The sequence below is a fragment of the Papio anubis genome, chromosome 1 (assembly GCF_008728515.1).
Source record: "Papio anubis isolate 15944 chromosome 1, Panubis1.0, whole genome shotgun sequence".
Lineage (NCBI taxonomy): Eukaryota > Metazoa > Chordata > Mammalia > Primates > Cercopithecidae > Papio > Papio anubis.
In genome coordinates this window covers 111,436,904-111,461,706 of record NC_044976.1, presented here as the reverse complement: position 1 = coordinate 111,461,706, position 24,803 = coordinate 111,436,904, and the positions used below count along the sequence as shown (strand labels likewise).

Below are 24,803 nucleotides of genomic sequence, written 5' to 3'. Positions count from 1 at the left end.
CTGCAAACTCCGCCTCCCGGGTTCAAGTGATTCTCCTGCCTCAGCCTCCCAAGTAGCTGGGATTACGGGCGCCCACCACCATGCCCAGCTAATTTTTTATTTTTTTAGTAGAGATGGGGTTTCACTATGTTGTCCAGGCTGGTCTCGAACTCCTGACCTTGTGATCCACCCGCCTTGGTCTCCCAAAGTGCTGGGATTACAAAAGTGAGCCACTGCACCCAGCCTGACCTCCTACCCTATTCCAGTGCTCCTGCATGTCAGGCTGACAGAAGGATGAAAGCTGATGAAAAGCTTGGATGGACAGGAAGACATGCTCAGCATTACTCTCCATGATCTAGAAAGAGTTTTGTTTCAAATGCCAAGTGGTTATCAAATGCCTAATCTATACAGTATAATGTATATTTCTTTTCCTGGGCCATGTGAGACAGGGGACACAAGCCCAAAACTGCGTTCTCACTTATGACCTTGATCGTACCTCATAGAAGAAAACACCCGCCAAGTGAAGCTGAGATTAAATGTTTACCTACTAGAACAGCAACAAAACAAAACATGTTCGCTTGAACCTGGGAGGCAGAGGTTGCAGTGAGCCGAGATCACGCCACTGGACTCCAGCCTAGGCGACAGGGCTAGAATACATCTCAAATTTAAAACAAAAATCTTCTCAGTAGGCCAGGCACGGTGGCTCATGCCTGTAATCCCAGCACTTTGGGAGGCCAAGGTGGGCGGATCACCTGAGGTCTGGAGTTCGAGACCAGCCTGAGCAACATGGAGAAACCCCATCTCTACTAAAAATACAAAATTAGCTGGGCATGGTAGCACATGCCTGTAATCCCAGCTACTCGGGAGGCTGAGGCAGGAGAATTGCTTAAATCCGGGAGGTGGAGGTTGTGGTGAGCCGAGATCGCGTCATTGTACTCCAGCTTGGGAAACAAGAGCAAACCTCCATTTCCAAAAAAAAAAAAAAAAAAAAAATCTTCTCAGTAAAAACCATCACCAAATTATGCCAAAATTTTATTATTACTACTTTTTGGAGACAGAGTCTCACTCTGTTGCCCAGGCTGGAGTGCAGTGGCACGATCTTGGCTCACTGCAACCTCCATCTCTTGAGCTTAAGTGATTCTCGTGCCTCAGCCTCCTGAGTAGGTGGGATTACAGGCGCCCGCCACCACACCTGGCTAATTTTTGTATTTTTAGTAGAGACGGGGTTTCACTATGTTGGCCAGGCTGGTCTCAAACTCCTGACCTCAAATGATCCACCTGCTTTGGCCTCCCAAAATGCTAAAATTACAGGTGTGAGCCACTGCGCCCAGCCCCCCATATTTTATTCTTTATTTAAATAAAGATGGGAGAAAAATTAATACCCTATATGATACCAGGTGTAGTGGCTCACACCAGTAATCCCAGCACTTTGGGAGGCCAAGGCAGGCAAATCACATGAGGTCAGGAGATCATGACCAGCCTGGCCAACATGGTTAAACCCCATCTCTACTAAAAATACAAAAATTAGCTGGGTGTGGTGGTGCACGCCTATAGTCCCAGCTTCTTGGGAGGCTGAGGTACGAGAATTGCTTGAACCGGGAGGCAGAGGTTGGAGTGAGCTGGGATTGCGCCACTACATTCCAACCTGGGCGACACAGCGAGACTCTGTCTCAAATAAATAAATACCCTGTATGAAACGTTTTTGTGTATGGCCTCTCAATTTTTAGTAGTGTGATCTTGTTACCCCCACAAAAGTTGTTTCCATCCTATAGATGAAGACTTCTTTGTAACCCTAGTATGTAGAAATCTCTGGCTATAGTTTACACCATTTAACAATGGCCAGTTTCTCCTATATACCAATCCGTTTGCTTCCTGTCAAATGAGAGCACTACCTATATGACAGAAGGAAGAGTCAATTAGACGAAATAAAAACAAAATAACAACAAAAAATGCATCCCTTACCACCACTCATCGGTGTGGACGAAAGTTTCTTCTCACTTATCCTCTCATGGTTGGTGGGAAAGGCAGATGGCTCTCCGTCAGCTGACGATATCAGGCTCTCTAGGGCAGTAGTATCCTGGGGAAGATGAGCTAAATATGTCTCTTTAGGCATCTGGACCATGAGGCTCGACAGTGTCTGATCAAGAACATCCTCCTCAGCAATATAGGTGTATGGACAGTATTCTCGGGTCCTGGAGTAGATGTTGGCATTGTCATAACAATCTGAGCAAATCACCCGGGTACTAGTGCCACCTAATAACAAGAAAAAGAATCTAAATATCTTTCTGTTAAGGAATTATTTTTTGCCAATCATCAGTTTTCTTCAACGGTTGTCATCATCATTGCTAGCATGTATTGAGCACTTACTTTATAAAGTAGGTGAAGTTTCAAGCCCTTTCTGTGAACTGATTCATTAATCCTCACAACATCCTTATGAGGTAGGTATTATTATTATCCCCACTTTACAGACAGGGTAAACTATAGCACAGAGAAGTTAAGTAACTTAACCAAAGTCATACTGCCAGAGTGAGGAGCAGAAACAGCCATTCTGGCTCCAGAGCCCATGCTCTTGAAAACTACACTGAAACATATCTATCGTGGATGGATGGATCATGCCCAAATCAATGGAGCAAGATAAAGCTGGTACTGTGCTACAAGATACATGCTTGGCTTAAGCAAACTAAGTCAGAGAATAAGGAGTTATGACTTCACTTCATGAAAAACCATGTTACTTTCATGAGTCAAGAGGTTAAGTAACACCAATTGCTACAAGCATCCTTACAGAAAGCTTCTAACAATGAGGAGTCCTGCCTGACAAGTACATGGTTGACAGAAGTATAGGTTTAATAATGAACTCCCTGGATTATTATGTGCTTTGAAAACTTAATGATGAAGGAGAGAAAAGAAAGTGAGAAATAGAGTGAGTCACTTATTCAAAATCATGCAACAGGCTAGAAGCAGTGGCTCACGCCTGCAATCCCAACACTTTGGGAGGCCGAGGCAGGTGGATCACCTGAGGTCCGCGGTTTGAGACCAGCCTGGCCAACATGGTGAAACCGTGTCTCTACTAAAAATACAAAATTAGCTGGGCGTGGTGGTGGGTGCCTGTAATCCCAGCTACTCGGGAGGCTGAGACAGGAGAATCACTTGAACCTGGGAGGCAAAGGTTACAGTGAGCTGAGATGGCGCCATTGCACTCCAGCCTGGGTGACAAGAATGAAACTCTGTCTCAAAAAAACAAAAAAACAAAATCACGCAACAGAATGTTAGAACTGGAAGAGAGTGAAAAGTAATTTAGTTTAACCCAGAAAGCAGTGTTATTTCCCACATATTTCAAAGAATAGACTTTTAAGTATTCTTTTAAAAGTCAGAAATGCTGGCGAGGTACAGTGGCTCATGCCTGTAATCCCAGCACTTTGGGAGGCCAAGGCAGGCAGATCACAAGGTCAGGAGTTCAAGACCAGCCTGACCAACGTGGTGAAACCTGTCTCTACTAAAAATACAAGAATTAGCCGGTTATGGTGGCACGCACCTGTAATCCCAGCTACTCGGGAGGCTAAGGCAGAGGAATTGCTTGAACCTGTGAGGTGGAGGTTGCAGTGAGCTGAGATTGTGCCACTGCACTCCGGCCTGGGTGACAGAGTAAGACTCTTTCTCAGAAACAAGAAAAGAGTCAGAACTACTATATTTTTCATGAAAAGCCAAAATAAAATCCCATTTACCAATTAGATAAAGTTCTGTTGACACTCAGTCTAAAAAAGTATCTGAAGAAATGGAATATATCTTTCATTTGTATAGTATTTGAAGTACCACAAAGATTTGTTGAAAAGATCTGTGAGAATCTTGGGGAAAGTGCTTTACAAACTATTGTTTCTTTGTTTAAAAATTAGAAAAGTAAAGCTCAGATCTTAAGTAACTAGTTCATGGTCACAGAGCTGGAAAAAGGAAGAAGTATCAGTCAAACCCAATTCTTCTGTCCCTTAATTCATTCAGTTCTGTCACTCCCTATGGGAGCGAGGGTATGAAAAGGGTGGAGGGAGAAGAGCTCTGTGTATGGGTACACATCTCTACATGTTGGGATGTAGGTTCATTTAATTAGAGAACTCTTTACATCTCTCTGATATATGCTGAGAACCACTGCTACCCTTTGTTGATTTTTTTAGAGGTAGGGAGTCTTGCTGTGTTGTTCAGGCTAGAGTACAGTGGCTATTCATTGGTGTGCTCACAGCATGATATAGTCTCAAACTCCTGGCCTCAAGCAATCCTTCTGCTTCAGCCTCATGGATAGATGGGACTACAGGCGTGCCACCATGCCTGGCTCTTAGATACCCTTTAAACTTTACTGAATGTCTACCTGTCAGGAAGAGAAACCAGCTTTCCTTGGATGTGGTCTGAAGGATGCCCCCGCCTGAAAAGGGTAAGAAAGAGATACCTGAAAAAAGTTTCCAGAACATCCCTTTCCTATAATTACACAAGTTTGGGAGCCTCTGCTGTGTACTCTAATCTCTTGTTTAATGTGTTTCTCCACTCTGTAAGATGATTTTCTTATCCTGTTAAGACTTTAGTCAATTTTCATCCTATTTTGCATGTGGCTAAATGCTTTCATTAGGTATCTTACTTTAAAATATTGCTTCAGATTAATGGAGAAACTACACACTGAAAAATAAACTCAATAGATGAGGCTGAAATTGTAACCATAAACAACAGAGTCATTACCATCAGTGCCTTTGTGTATATATCCATTGGCAGGAGGCATAAGTTGCTGGTGACTGCCTGCCTCAGAGTTGCTGTAGCCTTCCTGTGGCTCAGACAGCGTTCCTTGGGAAGACAAGTAGCTGGGAATGTCTGCAGGCAGATTGAGCTCCTCTGTAAAAGACATATTTTTAACTCTCAAAGGTAGGCAGTTGAAGTCAACACTCAGAAGACTGTTTTGCAAATGTGTTCCACTTGGATACTATTAGCAAGAAAAACTGTATGTACCTAGGACCCTGACAGCTCTTGGTACTTCCCCTAAAACTATTTCTCACTAGAATTCTTCTCAAAGTTTCACCAAAAGAAACAAAACCTAAAGGTTGAAATCTTATCTACTGCCACACTTTCATAATCTATCTGACTAGATTTCTTTTCTTGCAGGATTTCAGGGTGAGAGGTGTAAAAGACTGACCTCAACAATCCAGTTTGATATTCAAGGGAAAAAAAAAGAGAGACTGATCTCAATCGCAAGGGATCCATTCTTCCTTACAGCAAAATTATGATGAAAAGGAGCCTTTGACATTAAAGAGAATGCATCTGTAATGCGTTTTTAAGAGTCAAGTTTGGCCAGGCATGGTTGCTCACGCCTGTAATCCCAGCCCTCTGGGAGGCCAAGGCAGGCAGATCATAAGGTCAAAAGATTGAGATCATTCTGGTCAACATGGTGAAACCCCGTCTCAACTAAAAACACAAAAATTAGGCCGGGTGCGGTGGCTCAAGCCTGTAATCCCAGCACTCTGGGAGGCCGAGATGGGCGGATCACGAGGTCAGAAGATCGAGACCATCCCGGCTAACACGGTGAAACCCCGTCTCTACTTAAAAAAAAATACAAAAAACTAGCCGGGTGAGGTGGCGGGCGCCTGTAGTCCCAGCTACTCGGGAGGCTGAGGCAGGAGAATGGCCTAAACCCGGGAGGCGGAGTTTGCAGTGAGCTGAGATCCGGCCACTGCACTCCAGCCCGGGCGACAGAGCGAGACTCCGTCTCAAAAAAAAAAAAAAAAAAAAACACACACAAAAATTAGCTGGGCGTGGTGGCACACGCCTGTAGTCCCAGCTACTTGGAAGGCTGAGTCAGGAGAATCGCTTGAACCCGAGAAGTGGAAGTTGCATTGAGCCGAGATCATGCCACTGCACTCCAGCCTGGCAACAGAGTGAGACTCCATCTCGGAAAAAAAAAAAAAAAGTATTTACAAATTCTTAAAATTGTTCAGACGTAGTGGCTCATGCCTATAATCCCAGCACTTTGAGAGGCCAAGGCAGACAAACTGCTTGAGCCCAGGAGTTCGAGACCAGCTTGGGCAACATGGCAAAACCTGACTCTACTAACAACATAAAAAATTAGGTGCGGTGGCACATGCCTATAGTCTCCGCTTCTCAGAAGGGCAAGATGGGAGAATTACCTGAGCCTGGGAAGTCAACGCTGCAGTGAGCCGTATACACTCTGACCTAGGCATTAGAGTAACACCCTATCTCAAATAAACAAACAAAATTCTTTCCTCAAAGAGGTTCTGTTATATCAAAGAAGTTGAACATTTTAACAACAAAAACTCCCTTCCATCACATATCAGGTAATGTATCACAGCTCTTCAGTTTTTTGAGGGGAAGATGAGGTCTCGCTATGTTGCCCAGATGGGCCTTGAACTCCTGGGCTCAAGCAGTCCTCCCACCTCATCCTCCTGAGTAGCTGGGACTACAGGCATGTGCTACTATGACCAGCTCTGTTTTTTATACTGTACAATTAATCCTATACTACATTCTTGACTCAAGTACAAGCCATGGGTGTCATGTGGGTACTACTTACCTGTGTTTGTGATACTATAGTCTTCATTTTTCCTTCTCATGTGGTAAATAACAATGACCCAGATCAAAGAAGTGCCAACAACACAGCAGACCACAACAATGATGACAATGCCAACTGTAGTCCAGCCATCATCTTCATGCCCAATGCTACTCTGGGAAGAGTCACAATTGGGGGATGAAATGACATTTAGGTAAATGTGGCCACGTTCTGTCCCAAGGGTGTTAGACATAATGCAGGTATATTTCCCAGCATCTTCTAGCCCAGCATCTACAATGATGAGAAGCTGATTGGCTGCAGCAAAGAAATGTCGTTCTGTCACCAGCAAAGGCCCATCATCTTTAGTCCAGTTGAGACGAGGTGCAGGACTCCCTCCAGCTATGCACTGTAACACCGCAGTTTCACCTCGGGTTACTGTCTTATCCTCCAGGGGTCTAATAAATGAGGGTGTCTCTAACAGGAAAACATTAAAAAAAAAAATGAAAAGTTAGGCAGTTTTATTCCCTAATTCCTACTGAATTAGATCAATGAGGGTATAATAAAATGAGTAATTTTATATACTCATAGGAGGATTAGAAGTTAATGTTTCAGAACAAAATCCTGACAAAAGCCTCAATCGTTTCTCAGTAATTCCAGCTTAGGCAAGCTATCCTAAGTAAGAAATTCAGGGCAGCTGCAATAGCTGGAGGAGGTGAGCAGGGGTGACCCATTAAAAAAGGTTAAAAATAACTTAAAAAAAAAATGAAATTCAAAGATTTATATGCAAAGATGTTTACTACAAAATTTGTAATTTTAAAGAATAAAGAAAAATATTTTAAAACCTAGCAGAAAAATGATTAAGTAAATTATAGTATAGTCACATGATGTTTTACAAAGACTTTAATAACAAGGTAACTTGTGGTACAATATTAAATGAAAAAAATGTAGGTACATTTAACTACATAAAAGTGAGAGGGGAAAGTCTAGAATATGCTAAAATCCTTCAGTGTTTGAGTGACTTTCCTCCCCTTTTCCTAATTTTCTGTATATCTTAACATGCTAAAACAATAAATGACTTATTTTTCTAAGGCTGAGGTGGGCGGATCACGAGATCAGGAGTTCAAGACCAGCCTGACCAACATGGTGAAACCCCGTCTCTTAAAAAAATACAAAAACTAGCTGGGCGCAGTGGTATGTGCCTGTAGTCCCAGCTACTTAGGAGGCTGAGACAGGAGAATCGCTTGAATCCGGGAAGTGGAGGTTGCTCTGAGCCGAGATCACACCACTGCATTCCAGTCTGGGCGACAGAGTGAGACTCCGTCTCAAAATAAATAAAAAATAAATAAATAAATAAATAACTTCTTATTTTTCTGGTTATACAAGTAACACAAACCAACAAACTTAATAATAATAATAATAACTGACATCTAGGAAAATACAGAACTGGAAAGTAGAATTTACCTTGGATTTGAGTTCCATGAAGAAAAGTATTGTAACAAGGAAGAAAAAACAAAACAATAACAAAAAAAAAAAACCCAGGCTAGCCGGGGGGAAATGTTTAGGAAAAAAGGCATTTTACCAGAAATAGGGTTAAGAAGAACACACTGAAAAGGAAAGCAGAAACTCTAACTAGAAAATACATTTTTTGTTTGTTTAATTTTTTTTGAAAATGAACTAGGAGCAAACAGTTAGTCAGGTTCCTATCAAGCAATAAGTGAAGCAGCATCAAATGGCTGGGATACTCCTAAGAGAACAGTGGAACTCTCAATGCAAACTCACTGAATGGTAAACACACCTACATGAAATAGAAACCTTACAGTGAGGGACTTGAAAAAGTAAGTTGATAAAGGAATTTGAACTTTCAATTATTGTGATAAGGATGCCTACCTAATTTTGCCCTATGTATTTTCCCACATTTCAGTTATCTGACCTACTAATTCCTAGACTGACATAACCCTGCATAAAATTGTGAAATAAGATAAAGATCTAAGAATCAGAGAGGTAATCTCAAACTTATTTTTCTTGCTTGTTAAGACCAAGAGTAGATCCCAAAGACTCCAAAAAGAGCAGGGACCCATGAAACAGTAAACGTACCTAACACTGTTAGGGAAGCATTTGCTGAGAGACCTCCTGCTATATTTTGTGCCATGCAGCTATAGATTCCCATATCTTCTATTTTCACATTGGCAATAAAGAAGACGTCATCTTCGGGCATGACATGCATGCGTCTTTCTCGAGCCGCAGGGAAGTCAGTACCACCATCTTTCTGCCAGGAAATCTGAGGTGCAGGGTGTCCCTCTGCAGCACATTCTAATCTGGCCATGGCACCAGTGCGAATAGTCAGATCCATTGGCGTTTTCAGAAAAGATGGCATCTCTGTTTCCAGAAAGACCACCAAGAAAAAGTGGGCAGGGGAACAAAGACACATATAGATATACAAATAGGCATGAAAGAGTCTAGTAGGCAAAACACCCCGTAATGTTCCATTTCTTTGTGAAGACAAGCTCTCTGATTGAGAGTGAATATAGTTTTATAAATTAAAAAAAAAAAACAAAACCTTTAGAGATAGGGTCTTGCTCTGCCATCCAGGTGGGAGTACAGTGGCGCAATCACAGCTCACTGCAGCTTCAAATTCCTGGCCTCAAGCTATCCTCCCACCTTGGCCTCCCAAAGTCCTGGGACTACAAGCCTGAGCCACAGCACCCGGCCAAGAGTGAATACGGTTTTGAGGCCATCTCTTCTTCCAGAACCTCAGAGTATTTGGAGCACACTGATAACTGTGTCTTCTAGGATGCATGATACACTTAATCATCAGCTGGAACTAGGGAAAGCAGAAGGCCACAAACCTTCTTGAACTTCCTATTTTAGAACCTGATATTTACCATGATTCCCTCACTTATAAAGCTAAATGATGCTTCCCTGGGAGGCTGAGGCAGGAGAATCACTTGAAACCAGGAGGTGAAAGTTGCAGTGAGCCGAGATCACACCACTGCACTCCAGCCTGGGTGACAAAGTGAGACTCCATCTCAAAAACAAAAGATGTTGCCCAAAGCAACATCTACAAAGCTATCAAGGAAACTGCATGCTAAGAAAAACTTATGCCTTCAAAAGTATCATTAAAAAACAGAAGCGAAACATAAGTACATCTTTTGGTTGCACAAAGCCTAAAATGTTGTAGTTATTCAATTTGATACGCAATAGATAAATCAAGCTATTTTTGAGAAGCTTTTGCAGGAAAGAAGAGTATTCATTTTTAAAATGATCCTGTGCGGAGTGGAAAACCAAACACCGTATGTTCTCACTTATAAGTGGGAGCTAAGTATGAGTACACAAAGGCATACAGAGTGGTATCATGGACTTCAGAGATTCAGAATGGAGAGGGTGAGCGGGGGGCTAGGGATAAAAAACTACACATTAGATACAATGTATGCTACTTGGTGATGGGTGCACTAAATTCTCAGAATGCACCACTATAATCTATGGGGAAAAAACTCACTTGTACCCCCAAAAGGTACTGAAATAAGGCTGGGTGCAGTGGCTTACACCTGTAATCCAATACTTTGGGAGGCCAAGGCAGATGGATCGCTTGTGCTCAGGAGTTTGAGACCAACCTGGCCAAAATGGTGAAACCTCGTCTCTACTAAAAATACAAAATTTAGGTGGGCCTGGTGGCGCACATCTGTAATTCCAGCTACTTGGAATTACAGGAGACAGGAGAATCACTTGAACCTGGGAGGCAGAAGTTGCAGTGAGCTGAGATCATGCCACTGCACTCCATCCTGGGTGACAGAGTGAGACTCCATCTCAAAAAAAAAAAAAGAGAAATTAAAATAAATAAATAAAAATACACACACAAACACACAAATGATCCTGTGTAACTACATTTAGACAATGATAATGACCATTAGACCCAAAAATGACCTAGATATTCCCAGTTATTATAAGGCCCATCAGGAATAAATTTTATAGTTATCAAGAGAGATTTATGGTTCTGGAATGAAAACTGAGAATTTCATAAGAATGTCTTCAAAAGCATAAACAGCAGTGAAAACAGCTTATCTCTTAGGGCCACAGCATTTACCCTTCAACCAAAGACCAATTAGAGACCATAAGTGGGCAGACTGACTAATCCAAAAATCCCACCCACTTGACACGTTATCACAACTCAAAAGACAGTAAGAGTCCTGCTTAAATGTCAGGTTTAGCCTAATTCTCTCAAGTGATTCAAAACAGAACATGAAAAATCCTTCTAAACTAAAAAATAATCAAGGAGCATAATTCCTTACCATTTACAGTCAGTTTGGCTTTCTGAGAATAATTAGAACCAAAGTGATTAGTAACAATACACTGATATTTTCCTTCATCTGTGAAATTCACATTGAAAAGATGTAAGATACTAGTATATTCCAGAGCTTCTCCAGCTTGCTGCCGATAACGAACAAAATTCTCAACATCCACGTCATACAGGATTTCACTGTCTTTGCGCCACACAGTGGACATGGGTGAATCACTGCTGCTCACTGCAGTGCACGTCAGAGTCACATTCATGCCTCTTAGAGCAATTATGGTTTCAGGATGTGTCCTTATCTGTGGCTTAAGAAAATCATCTAAGGGGAAAAAAATGCATCCGCAGCCAAGTCAGTTATATATTTTTGCTTTAAATTTTAAAACAAATACTATAAATTTGTGTGTTCTGTTTACAAAGTGGCATATTAAAGTTTAAAGAGACCACAGAGCTAGAGTCCAATTCCCTTGGTTAAAGATGGGGGAAATGAGGCCGGGCGCGGTGGCTCAAGCCTGTAATCCCAGCACTTTGGGAGGCTGAGACGGGCGGATCACGAGGTCAGGAGATCGAGACCATCCTGGCTAACACGGTGAAACCCCGTCTCTACTAAAAAATACAAAAAAAACTAGCCGGGCGAGGTGGCGGGCGCCTGTAGTCCCAGCTACTCAGGAGGCTGAGGCAGGAGAATGGCGTAAACCTGGGAGGCGGAGCTTGCAGTGAGCTGAGATCCGGCCACTGCACTCCAGCCTGGGTGACAGAGCGAGACTCCGTCTCAAAAAAAAAAAAAGATGGGGGAAATGAGGCCCAGAAAATTCAAATGACTTGCTCAAAGACATGTCAAGTCAGTGGCAGAGCCTGGACTGGAACTCAAGTTTCCTGACTTCAGGATCCAGCACTTTTCTACTAGCCCTTACTGTCACTTGTGTGCTCAGAATGTATTTCTCAAGCATTATCACTTATTGGGGAAAAACAGAAACCTTATATTAGGATTTCAAGACAAGTTCTACTTCTATTACCCCTTGTATATATGTATGTGATAGATAAACGTGTATATGGCCAGGAGCGGTGACTCATGCCTGTAATCCTAGCACTTTCGGAGGTCAAAGTGGGTGGATCACCTGAGGTCAGGAGTTCGAGACCAGCCTGGCCAACATGGCGAAACCTCATCTCTTCTAAAAACACAAAAATTACCCGGGCGAGGTGGCGGGCGCCTGTAATCCCAGCTACTTGAGAGGCTGAAGGAGAATCACTTGAACCCAGGGTGGGGAGGCAAGCCGAGATCATGCCACTTCACTCCAGCCTGGGCAAAAGAGTGAGACTCTGTCTCAAAAAAAAAAAAAAAAAAATTATCCTTTCTGTGCCAATATAAAATGGGGAGCTTATGAATGATTTATATTTCACAGAGAATGCCTAATAAAACAAATTATTTGAAAGCATTTTGTATGTGCACAGGTTTCACCTAAAGCAGTGAAAAAATCCAAATAGGTCAAATGTCCAACTGAAGATTGGCTTAGGACTAGCTAATAAAATATAGATTCATAATTAATAATGTTATTGGACTGACTGAGAGAAGCAGGTATATAAATCTTAACCAGTATCTCCACTGGATAACATTTCATTGTGCCATAAAAGCAGTAAGTGGAAGGGGAGGAAAAAATATATGGTATGTCTATATTTAAAACTAAGTAAAAAGGGATTGTGTGGCAATGTCAGCAGAATTTAACCTTTACTAGATTCTGTTCTCTTCTTTAAAATTTGTAAAAACAATGGATGTATTTTGTGGGCCCAAACTTCCCAAGTGTGTGTTCTGTTCCAACCATCTTTAAGTACACTGTGAAAACAGATTTGGCAACATATAGGTACTCAAATGATCAGAGATACTCTAGGGATATGCAACATAGATACACTGAGCTAAAAGGTCTCCTATGTAAAGCTAAGAATCAGTCATTCCACTTTAAAGAAAAAAAATTTTTTTTTTTCAGACAAAGTCCAACTCTGTCGCCCAGGCTGGAATGCAGTGGCACAATCTTGCCTCACTGCAACCTCCAACTCGGTTCAAGCAATTTTCCTGCCTCAGCCTCCCGAGAAGCTGGGATTACAGGTGTGTGCCACCACACTCAGCTAATTTTTGTATTTGTCAGGGTTTCACCATGTTGGCCAGGCTGGTCTTGAACTCCAGATCCCAGGTGACCCACCCACCTTGGCTTCCCAAAGTGCTGGGATTACAGGTGTGAGCCACCATGCCCAGCCTAAAGGAAATTTAAGTGTAAAGGAAAAAATTCCAAATTGAAAAAGAATAATATAGAAGTATACTTGAAATTGGCTGGGCACAGTGGCTTATACCTATAATCCCAGCACTTTGGGAGGCAGAGGCAGGGAGATCACCTGAGGTCAGGAGTTCAAGACCAGCCTGGCCAACATGGCAAAACCCCGTCTCTACTAAAAACACAAAAATTAGCCAGGTATGGTGGCACACACCTGTAATCCCAGCTACTCAGGAGGCTGAGACAGGAGAATCGCTTGAACCCAGGAGGCAGAGGTTGCAGTGAGCCGAGATCACACCACTATACTCCAGCCTGGGTGACGCAGCAAGACCCCATCTCAAAAAAAAAAAAAAAAGTATATTTGAAAGTATACGTGCTAGAATCAGGACAACTTGTCTATGACTCTCTCTCTCCCCTCAAAGAAAAAACACAACTCTGCCACTTTAATGTTATGAAACCGCATAAAAAATACGAAACACACAGAATCAGTATATTCATACGCTGTTGGTGACAACTTTAAACTAGTGCTATCTTTTTAGAAAGTACCTGGGGCTGGGCGCGGTGGCTCACGCCTGTAATCCCAGCACTTTGGGAGGCCGAGACGGGCGGATCATGAGGTCAGGAGATCAAGACCATCCTGGCTAACACGGTGAAACCCCGTCTCTACTAAAAAATACAAAAAACTAGCCGGGCGAGGTGGCGGCGCCTGTAGTCCCAGCTACTTGGGAGGCTGAGGCAGGAGAATGGCGTGAACCCGGGGGGGCGGAGCTTGCAGTGAGCCGAGATCGCGCCACTGCACTCCAGCCTGGGGAACAGAGTAAGACTCCTTCTAAAAAAAAAAAAAAAAAAAAAATAGAAAGTACCTGGTGGCACTTTTCAAGATCTACTAAAAATGTTAATATAAAAAAACTCACATTGCTTAATTCAGGAATCTGACTACCAAATACCCAACCTAAGGTTAACAATCCCCCTAAAAGAGAAAAGCCTTCATTCATGAAAATGCCTGTGATCATTTTTAATGGCAATTAAAACTGTATGATTACAAAAATTGCTAGTGGAAAATCATTCTGGTTTTATTTTTTTAAATTCTGTTAAGATTATTAAGTGTGTAATATATAAAATTTTAAAACAAAAATACAAACCACAGACAAAATCTTTCAGATCCACATTCAGGATGCTTTGCCCTGCTAGCCATTCAGGGTGTGCACAGCTTACATTCACAGAATGTTGAAAGTTATTATCAATCAACCACTGAAGTAGCCACTTCAAATGGCAGTCACAGAGCAAACTGCTTGTGTTCAGAATCCTGCAGGAAAGAAAAGAGGAAACGCATCCTTTGTTTTACTTTTTGTTCTAAACGTCTTCAGTATTAAAACCTTACCACACACCTATCCATTATTCTTGCCAAAAACATTCAACATAAATGTAATCATGAGAAAACCAATTGAGACTGTCTGCCAAAATTCTTTAAATGTATCAACCTCATGAAAGACACTAAAAAAAGAGAGGGGAACAAGGGTGGCCAGGGATCTATTTTGAAGACGACTAAAGAGTCATTACAATCAAATGAAATGTGTGATTCTTGATTGAAAAAAAGCATCTACGAAGGACTTTTTTTTTTAACATTGGGAAAATTAGAGTATGGACTGTGTATTAGTTAATATTATCTTATCAATGTTAATTTCCTTGGGTGTGGTAATGGTGATGTCTTCGTGAGAAAATGTACTTGTTCTTAAAAAATACATGCTGAGATATTTAGAGGTGAAATGTCATCATGGCTGCAACTTTTAAATGGTCAGCAAAAAAACTGTGTATGTGTATATATATATATTTGTGTGTACGTGGAGAGAGAGCAAGAGCTAAAATGAGAGAGGAGGAGGGAGGGAAACAGAACAAATTTAGCAAAACGTTAACAGTCAGTGAATCTAGATAAAGCGTATATGGTGTTAATTGCACCTTCCTTTAAATTTTGGAGGTTTAAATTTTTTCTCATGAAAGTATTGGGATGTAACACTATATATATTGGAGCATCGAGAGATCTCTGTTGTAGACAGCATATAATTACTGTCAAATTATTTCATGAAGACTAAAAACACTTCTGCACTAAGCCAGACTCAGTGGCTCATACCTGTAATCCTAGCACTTTGGGAGGCAGAAGCAGGAGGATCACCTGCGGTCAAGAGTTCGAGACCAGCCTGGCCAACATGGCGAAACCCTGTCTCTACTAAAAACATGAAATTAGCTGGACATAGTGGTGGGCACCTGTAATCCCAGCTACTTGGGAGGCTGAGGCAGAAGAATTGCTTGAACCCGGGAGGCGGAAGTTGCAGTGAGCCGAGATCACGCCACTGCACATCAGCCTGGGCAACAGATTGAGACTCTGTCTCCCAAAAACAAACAAACAAAAAACCACTTCAGCACTGTGGGAATGTATAATGCAATCTAAACTAAGAGCACTGAAAAAGTATTTGTGGTTTATAACCCTGTAAAACATATCTTAAAAATCAGTATTTTCTCTCAATGACCTCTTAAATATCCCATCCACTTAGAAGCAGGGAAAGTAAATGATTTTGAGAACTTGCTTTATGTACGTGATAAAATCCTCATCAAGTTTAATATTTGAATAAAGTATCTAAGATCTGATTCCACAGAAGTTTCAACTTTTTTTTTTTTTTTTTTTTTGAGACAGGGTCTTGCTCTGTTGCCCAGGTTGGAGTGCAGTGGCACAATCTTGGCTCACTGCAACCCCCACCTCCCGGGTTCAAGTGATTCTCCTGCCTCAGCCTCCCAAGTAGCTGGGACTACAGGTGTGTGCCACCATGTCCAGCTAATTTTTGTATTTTTAGTAGAGATGGGGTTTCACCATGTTGGCCAGGATGGTCTTGACCTCTTGACCTCGTGATCCACCTGCCTCGGCCTCCCAGGGTGCTGGGATTACAGGTGTGAGCCACCACGCCTGGCAAAGTTTCAATTCTAAGAATGAAAAAAATTGACTTACATTGTTCGATTGTTCAAAGTTGACTTATATTGTTATTAAACAAGGGGGCACTGGCAAAGATGACTATGCTTTTATAATGCTTTAACAAGCTTCGTTGAGTAATTTCTTCTCTAACAGTTGGTTTGAACAAACTGCTATTGCAGGAACTTTAATGCAACTGTGTTTTGAGACAAGAACCCGCTGTGTTGCCCAGCCTGGTCTCTAACTCCTGGACTCGAGGCTCCTCCCACCTGAGCCTTCTGAGTATCTGGGATTACAGGGATGAGCCACCACACCTGGATCTAATGGAACTTTTTTACTGAGAATTGTTGGTTGCTTTTGGTTACTTTAAAAGTCATATTTATAATACTTTTTAGGTCAACATTTATTAAAATCTTCTCTTTATACTTTTTGGTATTCCCCACAAGGCTTTGCATCAATAATAAGAAGTGTATGAAAAAGTTGCATATAAATTTTAAAACATTTTCCATTAAAATTATGTAGTAGAAAATTAGAAAGTACCACTAAACCAAGAGGGAGAGAAAGCCCCCCAAATCCTCACTACTCAAAGAAAACCACTGGAAATATTTTAGTATAATCTATCCACACACTTGTTGAGAGAATACCTTATACTCTGTTAAGTACTTGTGGTCAGGGTTTGGTTAGTATATGAAGAATGGAAAGAAACAAAAGAAACAGAAGTGAAGGGAGCTATTGTGAATTAAGTTTTGTCTGGCCGGGCGCGGTGGCTCAAGCCTGTAATCCCAGCACTTTGGGAGGCCGAGACGGGTGGATCACGAGGCCAGGAGATCGAGACCATCCTGGCTAACACGGTGAAACCCCGTCTCTACTAAAAAATACAAAAAACTAGCCGGGCGAGGTGGCGGGCGCCTGTAGTCCCAGCTACTCGGGAGGCTGAGGCAGGAGAATGGCGTGAACCCGGGAGGCGGAGCTTGCAGTGAGCTGAGATCCGGCCACTGCACCCCAGCCTGGGCGACAGAGCGAGACTCCGTCTCAAAAAAAAAAAAAAAAAAAAAAGTTTTGTCTGTGGTCAGGCACTGTGCTAAATACTTTATTTATTTATTTATTTATTTATTTATTTATTTATTTATTTGAGACAGAGTCTTGCTCTGTCACCCAGGCTGGAGTGCAGTGGCGAGATCTCAGCTCACCACAACCTCCACCTCCCGGGTTCAAGCAATTCTCCTGCCTCAGCCACCTGAGTAGCTAGGACTACAGGCACATGGCACCACGCCTGGTTAATTTTTGCATTTTTAGTAGAGACAGGGTTTCACCATATTGGCCAGGCTGGTCTCAAACTCCTGACCTCTTGATCTGCCTGCCTTGGCCTCCCAAAGTGCTGGGATTACAGATGTGAGCCACCGCACCCGGCTGAGGTAGGCATTTTCAATTCCATTTTCTAGAAATGGAAAATGAGATTTTGGGGGCATTCAGTATTATGTCTAAAATAAATAGTAGAGGCTGGGCGTGGTGGCTCAAGCCTGTAATCCTAGCACTTTGGGAGGCTGAGGCGGGTGGATCACAAGGTCAGGAGTTCCAGACCAGCCCGGCCAAGATGGTGAAATCCCGTCCCTACTAAAAATACAAAAAATTAGCTGGGCGCAGTAGCATGCGCCTGTATTCCCAGCTACTTGGGAGGCTGAGGCAGGAGAATCTCTTGAACCTGGGAGGCAGAGGCTGCAGTGAGCCGAGATCGTGCCACTGCACTCTAGCCTGGGTGACAAAGCGAGACTCCATCTAAAAAATAATAATAATAAAATAAAATAAAATAAATAGTAGAGTTAGGATATGAGCCCAGGTCTTATGAGTCCAGCTTACAGTATACCTAAGAAAACATAAATTGGACGAGGTCACTCCTCTTTTCTAAAGATACAAAAATTAGCTGGGTGTGGTGGTAGGCGCCTGTAATCCCAGCTATTCAGGGGGCTGAGGCAGGAGAACTGCTTGAACCTGGAAGGCGGAGGTTGCAGTGAGCTAAGATCATGCCACTGCACTCCAGCCTAGGTGACAGAGGGAGACTCCATCTCAAAAAAAAAAAAAAAAATTTTTCTTTTGCCATGTGTAATCTTATGGAAGCTGAAGAAACATCTAGGGGCTGTCTGGATATCTCCAAAGCCCATCTGAGTGTAGATAAAATATTTAGTCTATTTCCAATTATTCTTTTTCCTTTTCAACCTCAAGTCATTACTTTTGGGAGTCCCCAAGTCCCCTGAGAGATCCCCAGGAGGGTGGGGGGCCTACAGTCCCAGTGACTAAGAGTCCAGAGTGGGAAGGAAAAAGTCTAGCAGTGGGTGGACAGATGGATTTGAAGGGAGTCTTATCAAAGGGCTTAAGGGAACCGGAGGGAACATTAAAGGTGGTAAGAGGAGGAATAAGGAGCAGTAGCAATGGGAAGAGAGAGAGCTTACAGGATGCGGTCTGGAGAGATCCTAAGTATCCCAAAGAGGCCAAAAAAGGTTCAACAAGGAGGAGGTGGACAAAACGAGTGGTGGAGCAATAGAGTTAGCAGGGGCTCAAAAAGAAGGGATTCAGATGCCAGAGAAATTGCCATGGGAGAAGTAGGATCCATTACAGAGAACAGAGTAGCCTCACAGAGTTCCAAGAACTTTTAGTCCAGGGAGTCAGGGAATAAACCCCACTCAGGAAAGAGAGCCAGGAAGACCTTCAAGCCCAGGAGGTACCTTTCAAAAGAAGCCTGGCCTCTAGCCCAACTCCAGAGAATATATTCACAATCTTGAGAATCGAAATCTTTCCTTACCAGCTTCAACGGATGTTTGTCCGGAGCAATGGTTCATAGTCTGACTCACCATTGGATCCCCGATCTATCAGTCAGGAGTGAAGACAATGGCTTCAAAGGTGCACACTTGGGGTCCTGGGTGAGAGGTCTGGGGGTCCAATGATGAATCTGATCCTATCGGAGTCACAGCACCATAACTGTTAAATGAAAAATTACTCAGTGATACTTGTTAAAGTATGGTAAGGCAGACGTTATTCAGGATCATCTCAATAGATATAGGAACCATGGCAATGTGATGTTGCAGTTGGGGAGAGAGACTGGGCTCAACTCAGTGAGGGAGAGACAGTAGGGAAACAGCAAGGGCAAGTATAGCCAAGGAGCAAGGTGGGTTTGCTTTCATCCCATTCAGTGGATGTGAAATTACTAAAAAATAACATCCAGAGAAAGGGAGACTCTGGCTAAACCCTAACAGGATTCTTGCTGAAGACAAGCCAGGGTGATCAGACATCACCTGGGAATGGTCTACATTGTGGAAGAGTTCTTGCTAAACTGGTTTTACAGGGTTCGTGCTAAAATTGGATTTTACACAGCTAGGCCTAGGAGAAGGTTTAAGGGCTTGCTTGCCTAAAGGTTGGTTAACCAAAGAATCTTTGTCACAACTCCCAAATTATTAAATGACTCTCTGAAGATTGCGACTGCAATATTTGCTTTCACCTACTGTTTAAATTTTATGTTAAATTGAGTTCTCCTAACAGTTAAAACTTTCTTGCTGGCCCTCAGGTTATCACTGACAAAAAAAAAAAAAAAAAAAAAAAAGGCGGGGGGGATACTAATTTGTAGTAAGTCACAACTTATAATTAAACTAAGCCTGTGAGAAATAACTCAAAATATCTCAACAGATCAAAATATCTACTTTAAGAATCTGGCAGAAAATAACTAATGATGATTTTCATAACATTTTAATTTTACTCTTTATTGTTAACATTACTCCACTTCTACTCTGTGCCAAGCTCTGCTGAGCATTTTCTCAAAACCCTCGTTTCCTAGTACGTTCAAAAAAGCAAAAATCTTAATTCCTCATGGTCTATTATGATCTGCCTCCTGTCTCTTTAAAAAGAAAAATATGAGCATAATTTTATTGTTGGACCTAATAAAACTGTAAATTCGATATGCTTTTCAAGAACAACAAAAAAGGTAAGTTAGAACAAAGCAGTTTGGGATAAAAGAAAAATATCTTGACAGGCTACATGCCGTGGCTCACGCCTGTAATCCCAGCACTTTGGGAGGCTGAGGCAGGCGGATCACGAGGTCAGGAGATCGAGACCATCCTGGTTAACACAGCGAAACCCCGTCTCTACTAAAAAAAAAAAAAAAAAAAAAAATTAGCCAGGCATGGTGGCATACACCTGTAGTCCCAGCTACTCAGGAGGCTGAGGCAGGAGAATCACTTGAACCTGGGAGGCGGAGGTTGCAGTGAGCTGCAATGGCACAACTGGACTCCTGCCTGGGCAAGAGTGAGATTCCACCTCAAAAAAAAATTAATTAATGTAAAAAAAAAAAAAATACTGCAACAAATGAAGAGAACGACTAATGAGAAATAAGATGATTAATATCAAAAAAAATTGTACATATTTAATTATTCTACTCTGCTTAACTCTCTAAACTCATTTTACTTCCTATTCCTTGTGCCTGGGAAGCCATTCACCGAGTGTTCACATGGTTTGCCATTTCATTAAGGTCGTGGTTCAAATGCTGTATCTTCAAAAGAGTTTCCCCTCACTACTTTATCTAAAATAGCAATCCCCATCACTCTCCATACCTTTGACCTAGTTTTATTTTTCTTCAGTTGTTACCTGATGAGATATTATATATCTACTGGTATATTATTTATCTTCCTCACTAGGATTTACTGTAATATGCTATGAGCACAGAGACTCTGTCTTGTTCACTACTGTTTTCATCATCCAGAACAGTATCCTACATAGCAGATAATGAATAAATATTTGAGTAAACAAGTTATCTCACTTTATCTTCACATAACCCTGAGGGAGGTGCTATCCCCATTCTGGGAACAGAAACTGAGTCTTAGGCTAACAGTTGGCCCACTGTCACACAGTTGTAAGGAATGGAGTAAGGATTTGAACCTAGGCAGTTTGAAAACTCACACATTTCCAGTGCATCTCAAATTATCCATGGTAAGGACCAGTCTTTTAAACTGCCAATCTACTGCAGACCAATACTTTTATAAACTACAACAAAAGTGTCACAGTAATGTCAAATTGTTCTAAAAGTTTCTAAATGCTTATTCTGCATTTCTATCTTTTTTTTTTTTTTTTTGAGATGGAGTCTCGCTCTGTCGCCCGGGCTGGAGTGCAGTGGCCTGATCTCAGCTCACTGCAAGCTCCCCCTCCCGGGTTCACGCCATTCTCCTGCCTCAGCCTCCCGAGTAGCTGGGACTACAGGCGGCCGCCACCTCGCCCGGCTAGTTTTTGTTTTTTTGTATTTTTTAGTAGAGACGGGGTTTCACCGTGTTAGCCAGGATGGTCTCGATCTCCTGACCTCGTGATCCGCCCGTCTTGGCCTCCCAAAGTGCTGGGATTACAGGCTTGAGCCACCGTGCCCGGCTGCATTTCTATCCTTATATTGTCATCAACCAGTTCTGCTCCACAGAGTATCCTTTGAGTAGCTTCCCAGGCAAGGCAAAATAATTTCTATTGTCTAGTGGTTCTTACCCGACTGCATATTTGAATCAATAGAGTTTAAAAACAATACCAGGCCAGGACTGGTGGCTCACGCCTGTAATCCCAGCACTTTGGGAGGCTGAAGCGGACAGATCACCTGAGGTCAGGAGTTCGAGACCAGCTGGCCAACATGGCGAAACCCTGTCTCTATTAAAAATACAAAAATTAGTCGGGTGTGGTGGCAGGCACCTGTAATCCTAGCTACTCAGGATGCTGAGGCATGAGAATCGCTTGAACCCAGGAGGCAGATGTTGCAGTGGGCCGAGATCACACCACTGCACTCCAGCCTGGGGGATAGAGCAAGACTCTGTCTCCAAAAAAATATAAAATATATAAATATAAATAATACCAATGCCCAACTAACTTCCAATCCCCTAGGGAAATCTCGAAACCAGTAAGAGCAATTTTTAAAACTCATGAATGAAAAAGGGTACATATACACACTTGTCTATTTTGACATTTTAGTAGTTTGAACAGGTTAGAGACTCTTCTCTGACAATTATCCTAAGTGTTAAATCACCTCGGAAACTATAAAACAAAATTACCTGATACCTTTATTGTAACCCACACAAAGTGTTAAGAACTGGTAACACATATTTCTGATAATCCAAAAAGGAACAGTAGGTTATACATAAAGCATAAGGAGCAGTGCTAAGGTCTCCTAATTATAAGCATTGGTAGAACAGGCAAAACAGAAGGTCTTGATGCCACACACTCTGGGCTTTTCAGTGTTGGGTATTTTAAAATTACCTCTAGCCACTAAAATAACTGAGTATTAATACTTTCTTCCTGCCTGAACTGTGTGCTTTTGGAAATAACTTGGGTCACTCCCATCACACTTTAAGCACAACAAGCAGGAACAATGATCCAACTGGTGATCCTAAAAAGACAAGTTACTTACAGTTCTTTCAAATGAGTCTGAGAAAAAGCATTTTCTTGGATAGACATTATAGCATTATTGTTCAAATCTCTGAAATAAAGAGAAATGAAACATTATCAGTCACCATTTCTATATCAAGTTACATAAACACTTTACATGGTCATGAAAACCTCTGCTAATAGCAAAGATTATTTATAGAGTAAGCAAAATGTATGACAAATACTTACAGATGCTCAAGGGATTCAAGACCAATGAATGCTTTCTTTGTAATTGACTTAATCTGGTTTCCTTGTAAGACTCTGAAATATAAACAGACCTTTGTAAGAAAGCTCTCCACTAAACAAAATTAAATTCATTAAACATCTACCTATTTTTGCTTAGCGTACTTTTTTGTATATTTAACAGCTTTACTGAGGTACAACTGTATACAAAAAAATACACATATTTAACGTGTACAATTTGATGAGAACCATGCATTTTTAAGAAAGTTATGAAATTTAATTATTAATCAATGTAAAACATAGCATAAAGGCGTCTATCAAAGCTCAATGAGGTGAACAACCATCTTGACCACTGATAAACTGGTAATTTTCAGATGCTAAATTCAATTATATTCCTCATGTCTCCATTCATAGCAAAAGATTGTCAGAGAAATTCAGACAAGTGTGACCCTTTGGAGAAATTATTCTCATGGGAGAAGATCTAAAATCTTATGTGAGAGAATGCTCTACTTCTGCTAGATAAATTACTCATAAATCTCATACAATTAAACAAACTACAAATCAAACAGATTATCAAGACATTACTTTCTCAATGCATTCCTTTTACTTGAATAGAAATTCTACTTCTATAAATAACTTCTCTTTAAGTGTCCATAGGAATGCTTTTTCAATAAAAAGTGCCCCAACAACAACAACAACAAAAAAAAACCACAGAAACAGAAAAACTAGCTGGGCATGGTGGCTCATGCCTATAATCCCAGCACTTTGGGAGGCCAAGGTGGGAGGATCACTTGAGCCCAGGAGTTCAAGACCAGCCTGGGCAATATAGTTAGAACTCTGTCTCTACAAAAAAAAAAAAAAAGTTAATTAGCTGGGCATGGTGGTACACACCTTTAGTCCTAGCTCCTTAGGATGCCAAGGTGGGAGATCACTTGAGCCCAGGAGGTTGAGGCTGCTGTGAGCTGTGACTGCGCCACAGCACTCCAGCCTGGGTGACAGAGCAAGACCCTGTCTCAAAATAAAAAAAAAAAAGGCCAGGCACGGTGGCTCAAGCCTGTAATCCCAGCACTTTGGGAGGCCGAGACGGGCGGATCACGAGGTCAGGAGATCGAGACCATCCTGGCTAACACGGTGAAACTCCGTCTCTACAAAAAATACAAAAAAAAAAAAAAAAAAAACAAACTAGCCAGGCGAGGTGGTGGCGCCTGTCGTCCCAGCTACTCGGGAGGCTGAGGCAGGAGAATGGCTAAACCCGGGAGGCGGAGCTTGCAGTGAGCTGAGATCCGGCCACTGCACTCCAGCCCGGGCGACAGAGCAAGACTCCGTCTCAAAAAAAAAAAAAAGAAAAAGAAAAAACCAGCCAGGTGCAGTGGCTCATACCTGTAATCCCAGCACTTTGGGAGGCCGAGGCAGGCAGATCACGAGGTCAGGAGTTCAAGACCAGCCTGGCCAAGATGGTGAAACCCCATCTCTACTAAAAATACAAAAATTAGCTGGGCATGGTGGCACACGCCTGTAATCCAAGCTACTCAGGTGGCTGAGGCAGGCGAATTGCTTGAACAGGGATCTAGGAGGCAGAGGTTGTAGTGAGCCAAGATCATGCCACTGCACCCCAGTCTGGGCTACAGAGTGAGACTCGGTCTCAAAATAACGAACAAACAAAGAAACCCCCACAAAGCTCCCAGAGTGTCAGAAAGCTCAGACTTTCTAGCCATATGAAATAAACATAATTCAGTCATATTTACAGTCGGTTCTTGAAAACACGCCTATGCAGACATACATAAATATTATAAATACATACAATTTAGTGAGACTTGTGAGTCCAGCAAAGGCTTCACTAGCATCTTCTATGGCCCATGAAATTTCATTGTTTCTTAAGTCTCTACAAAAATGTCAGAGAAAGACAGGTTCTATTAGTCAATACAACCATTATAACATTGAGCAGCATCCTGGCATGGTGATGTCAAGGTGCACATGCTAATTCTGATCCTTACTTTAACAGTTATTTATGAAGAAGGCTCAACTCTGCTTCTTAAGAAATATCTGGGCCGGGCACGGTGGCTCAAGCCTGTAATCCCAGCACTTTGGGAGGCCGAGACGGGCGGATCACGAGGTCAGGAGATCGAGACCATCCTGGCTAACACGGTGAAACCCCGTCTCTACTAAAAA

General features: G+C 42.1%; 1 protein-coding gene across 5 annotated transcripts in view; it reads right to left on the bottom strand.

The window, feature by feature from the left end:
• Positions 1 to 24,803, bottom strand: part of LRIG2 (leucine rich repeats and immunoglobulin like domains 2) — a 62,734-nt gene that overhangs the window by 6,528 nt on the left and 31,403 nt on the right. For 3 of the 5 annotated variants that reach the window (XM_009215625.4, XM_021922319.2, XM_009215638.4), the window contains 10 exons: positions 24,436 to 24,516; positions 22,641 to 22,712; positions 22,435 to 22,503; positions 14,200 to 14,363; positions 10,795 to 11,115; positions 8,603 to 8,884; positions 6,533 to 6,982; positions 4,696 to 4,845; positions 4,334 to 4,387; positions 1,942 to 2,232 (listed from right to left, as the gene is read on the bottom strand). In XM_009215625.4, the coding sequence (XP_009213889.1) occupies positions 1,942 to 2,232; positions 4,334 to 4,387; positions 4,696 to 4,845; positions 6,533 to 6,982; positions 8,603 to 8,884; positions 10,795 to 11,115; positions 14,200 to 14,363; positions 22,435 to 22,503; positions 22,641 to 22,712; positions 24,436 to 24,516 (1,934 nt within the window). The remainder of the gene's footprint in view (positions 1 to 1,941; positions 2,233 to 4,333; positions 4,388 to 4,695; positions 4,846 to 6,532; positions 6,983 to 8,602; positions 8,885 to 10,794; positions 11,116 to 14,199; positions 14,364 to 22,434; positions 22,504 to 22,640; positions 22,713 to 24,435; positions 24,517 to 24,803) is intronic. The other 2 variants (XM_021922326.2, XM_003892407.5) reach the window with 2 other exon arrangements.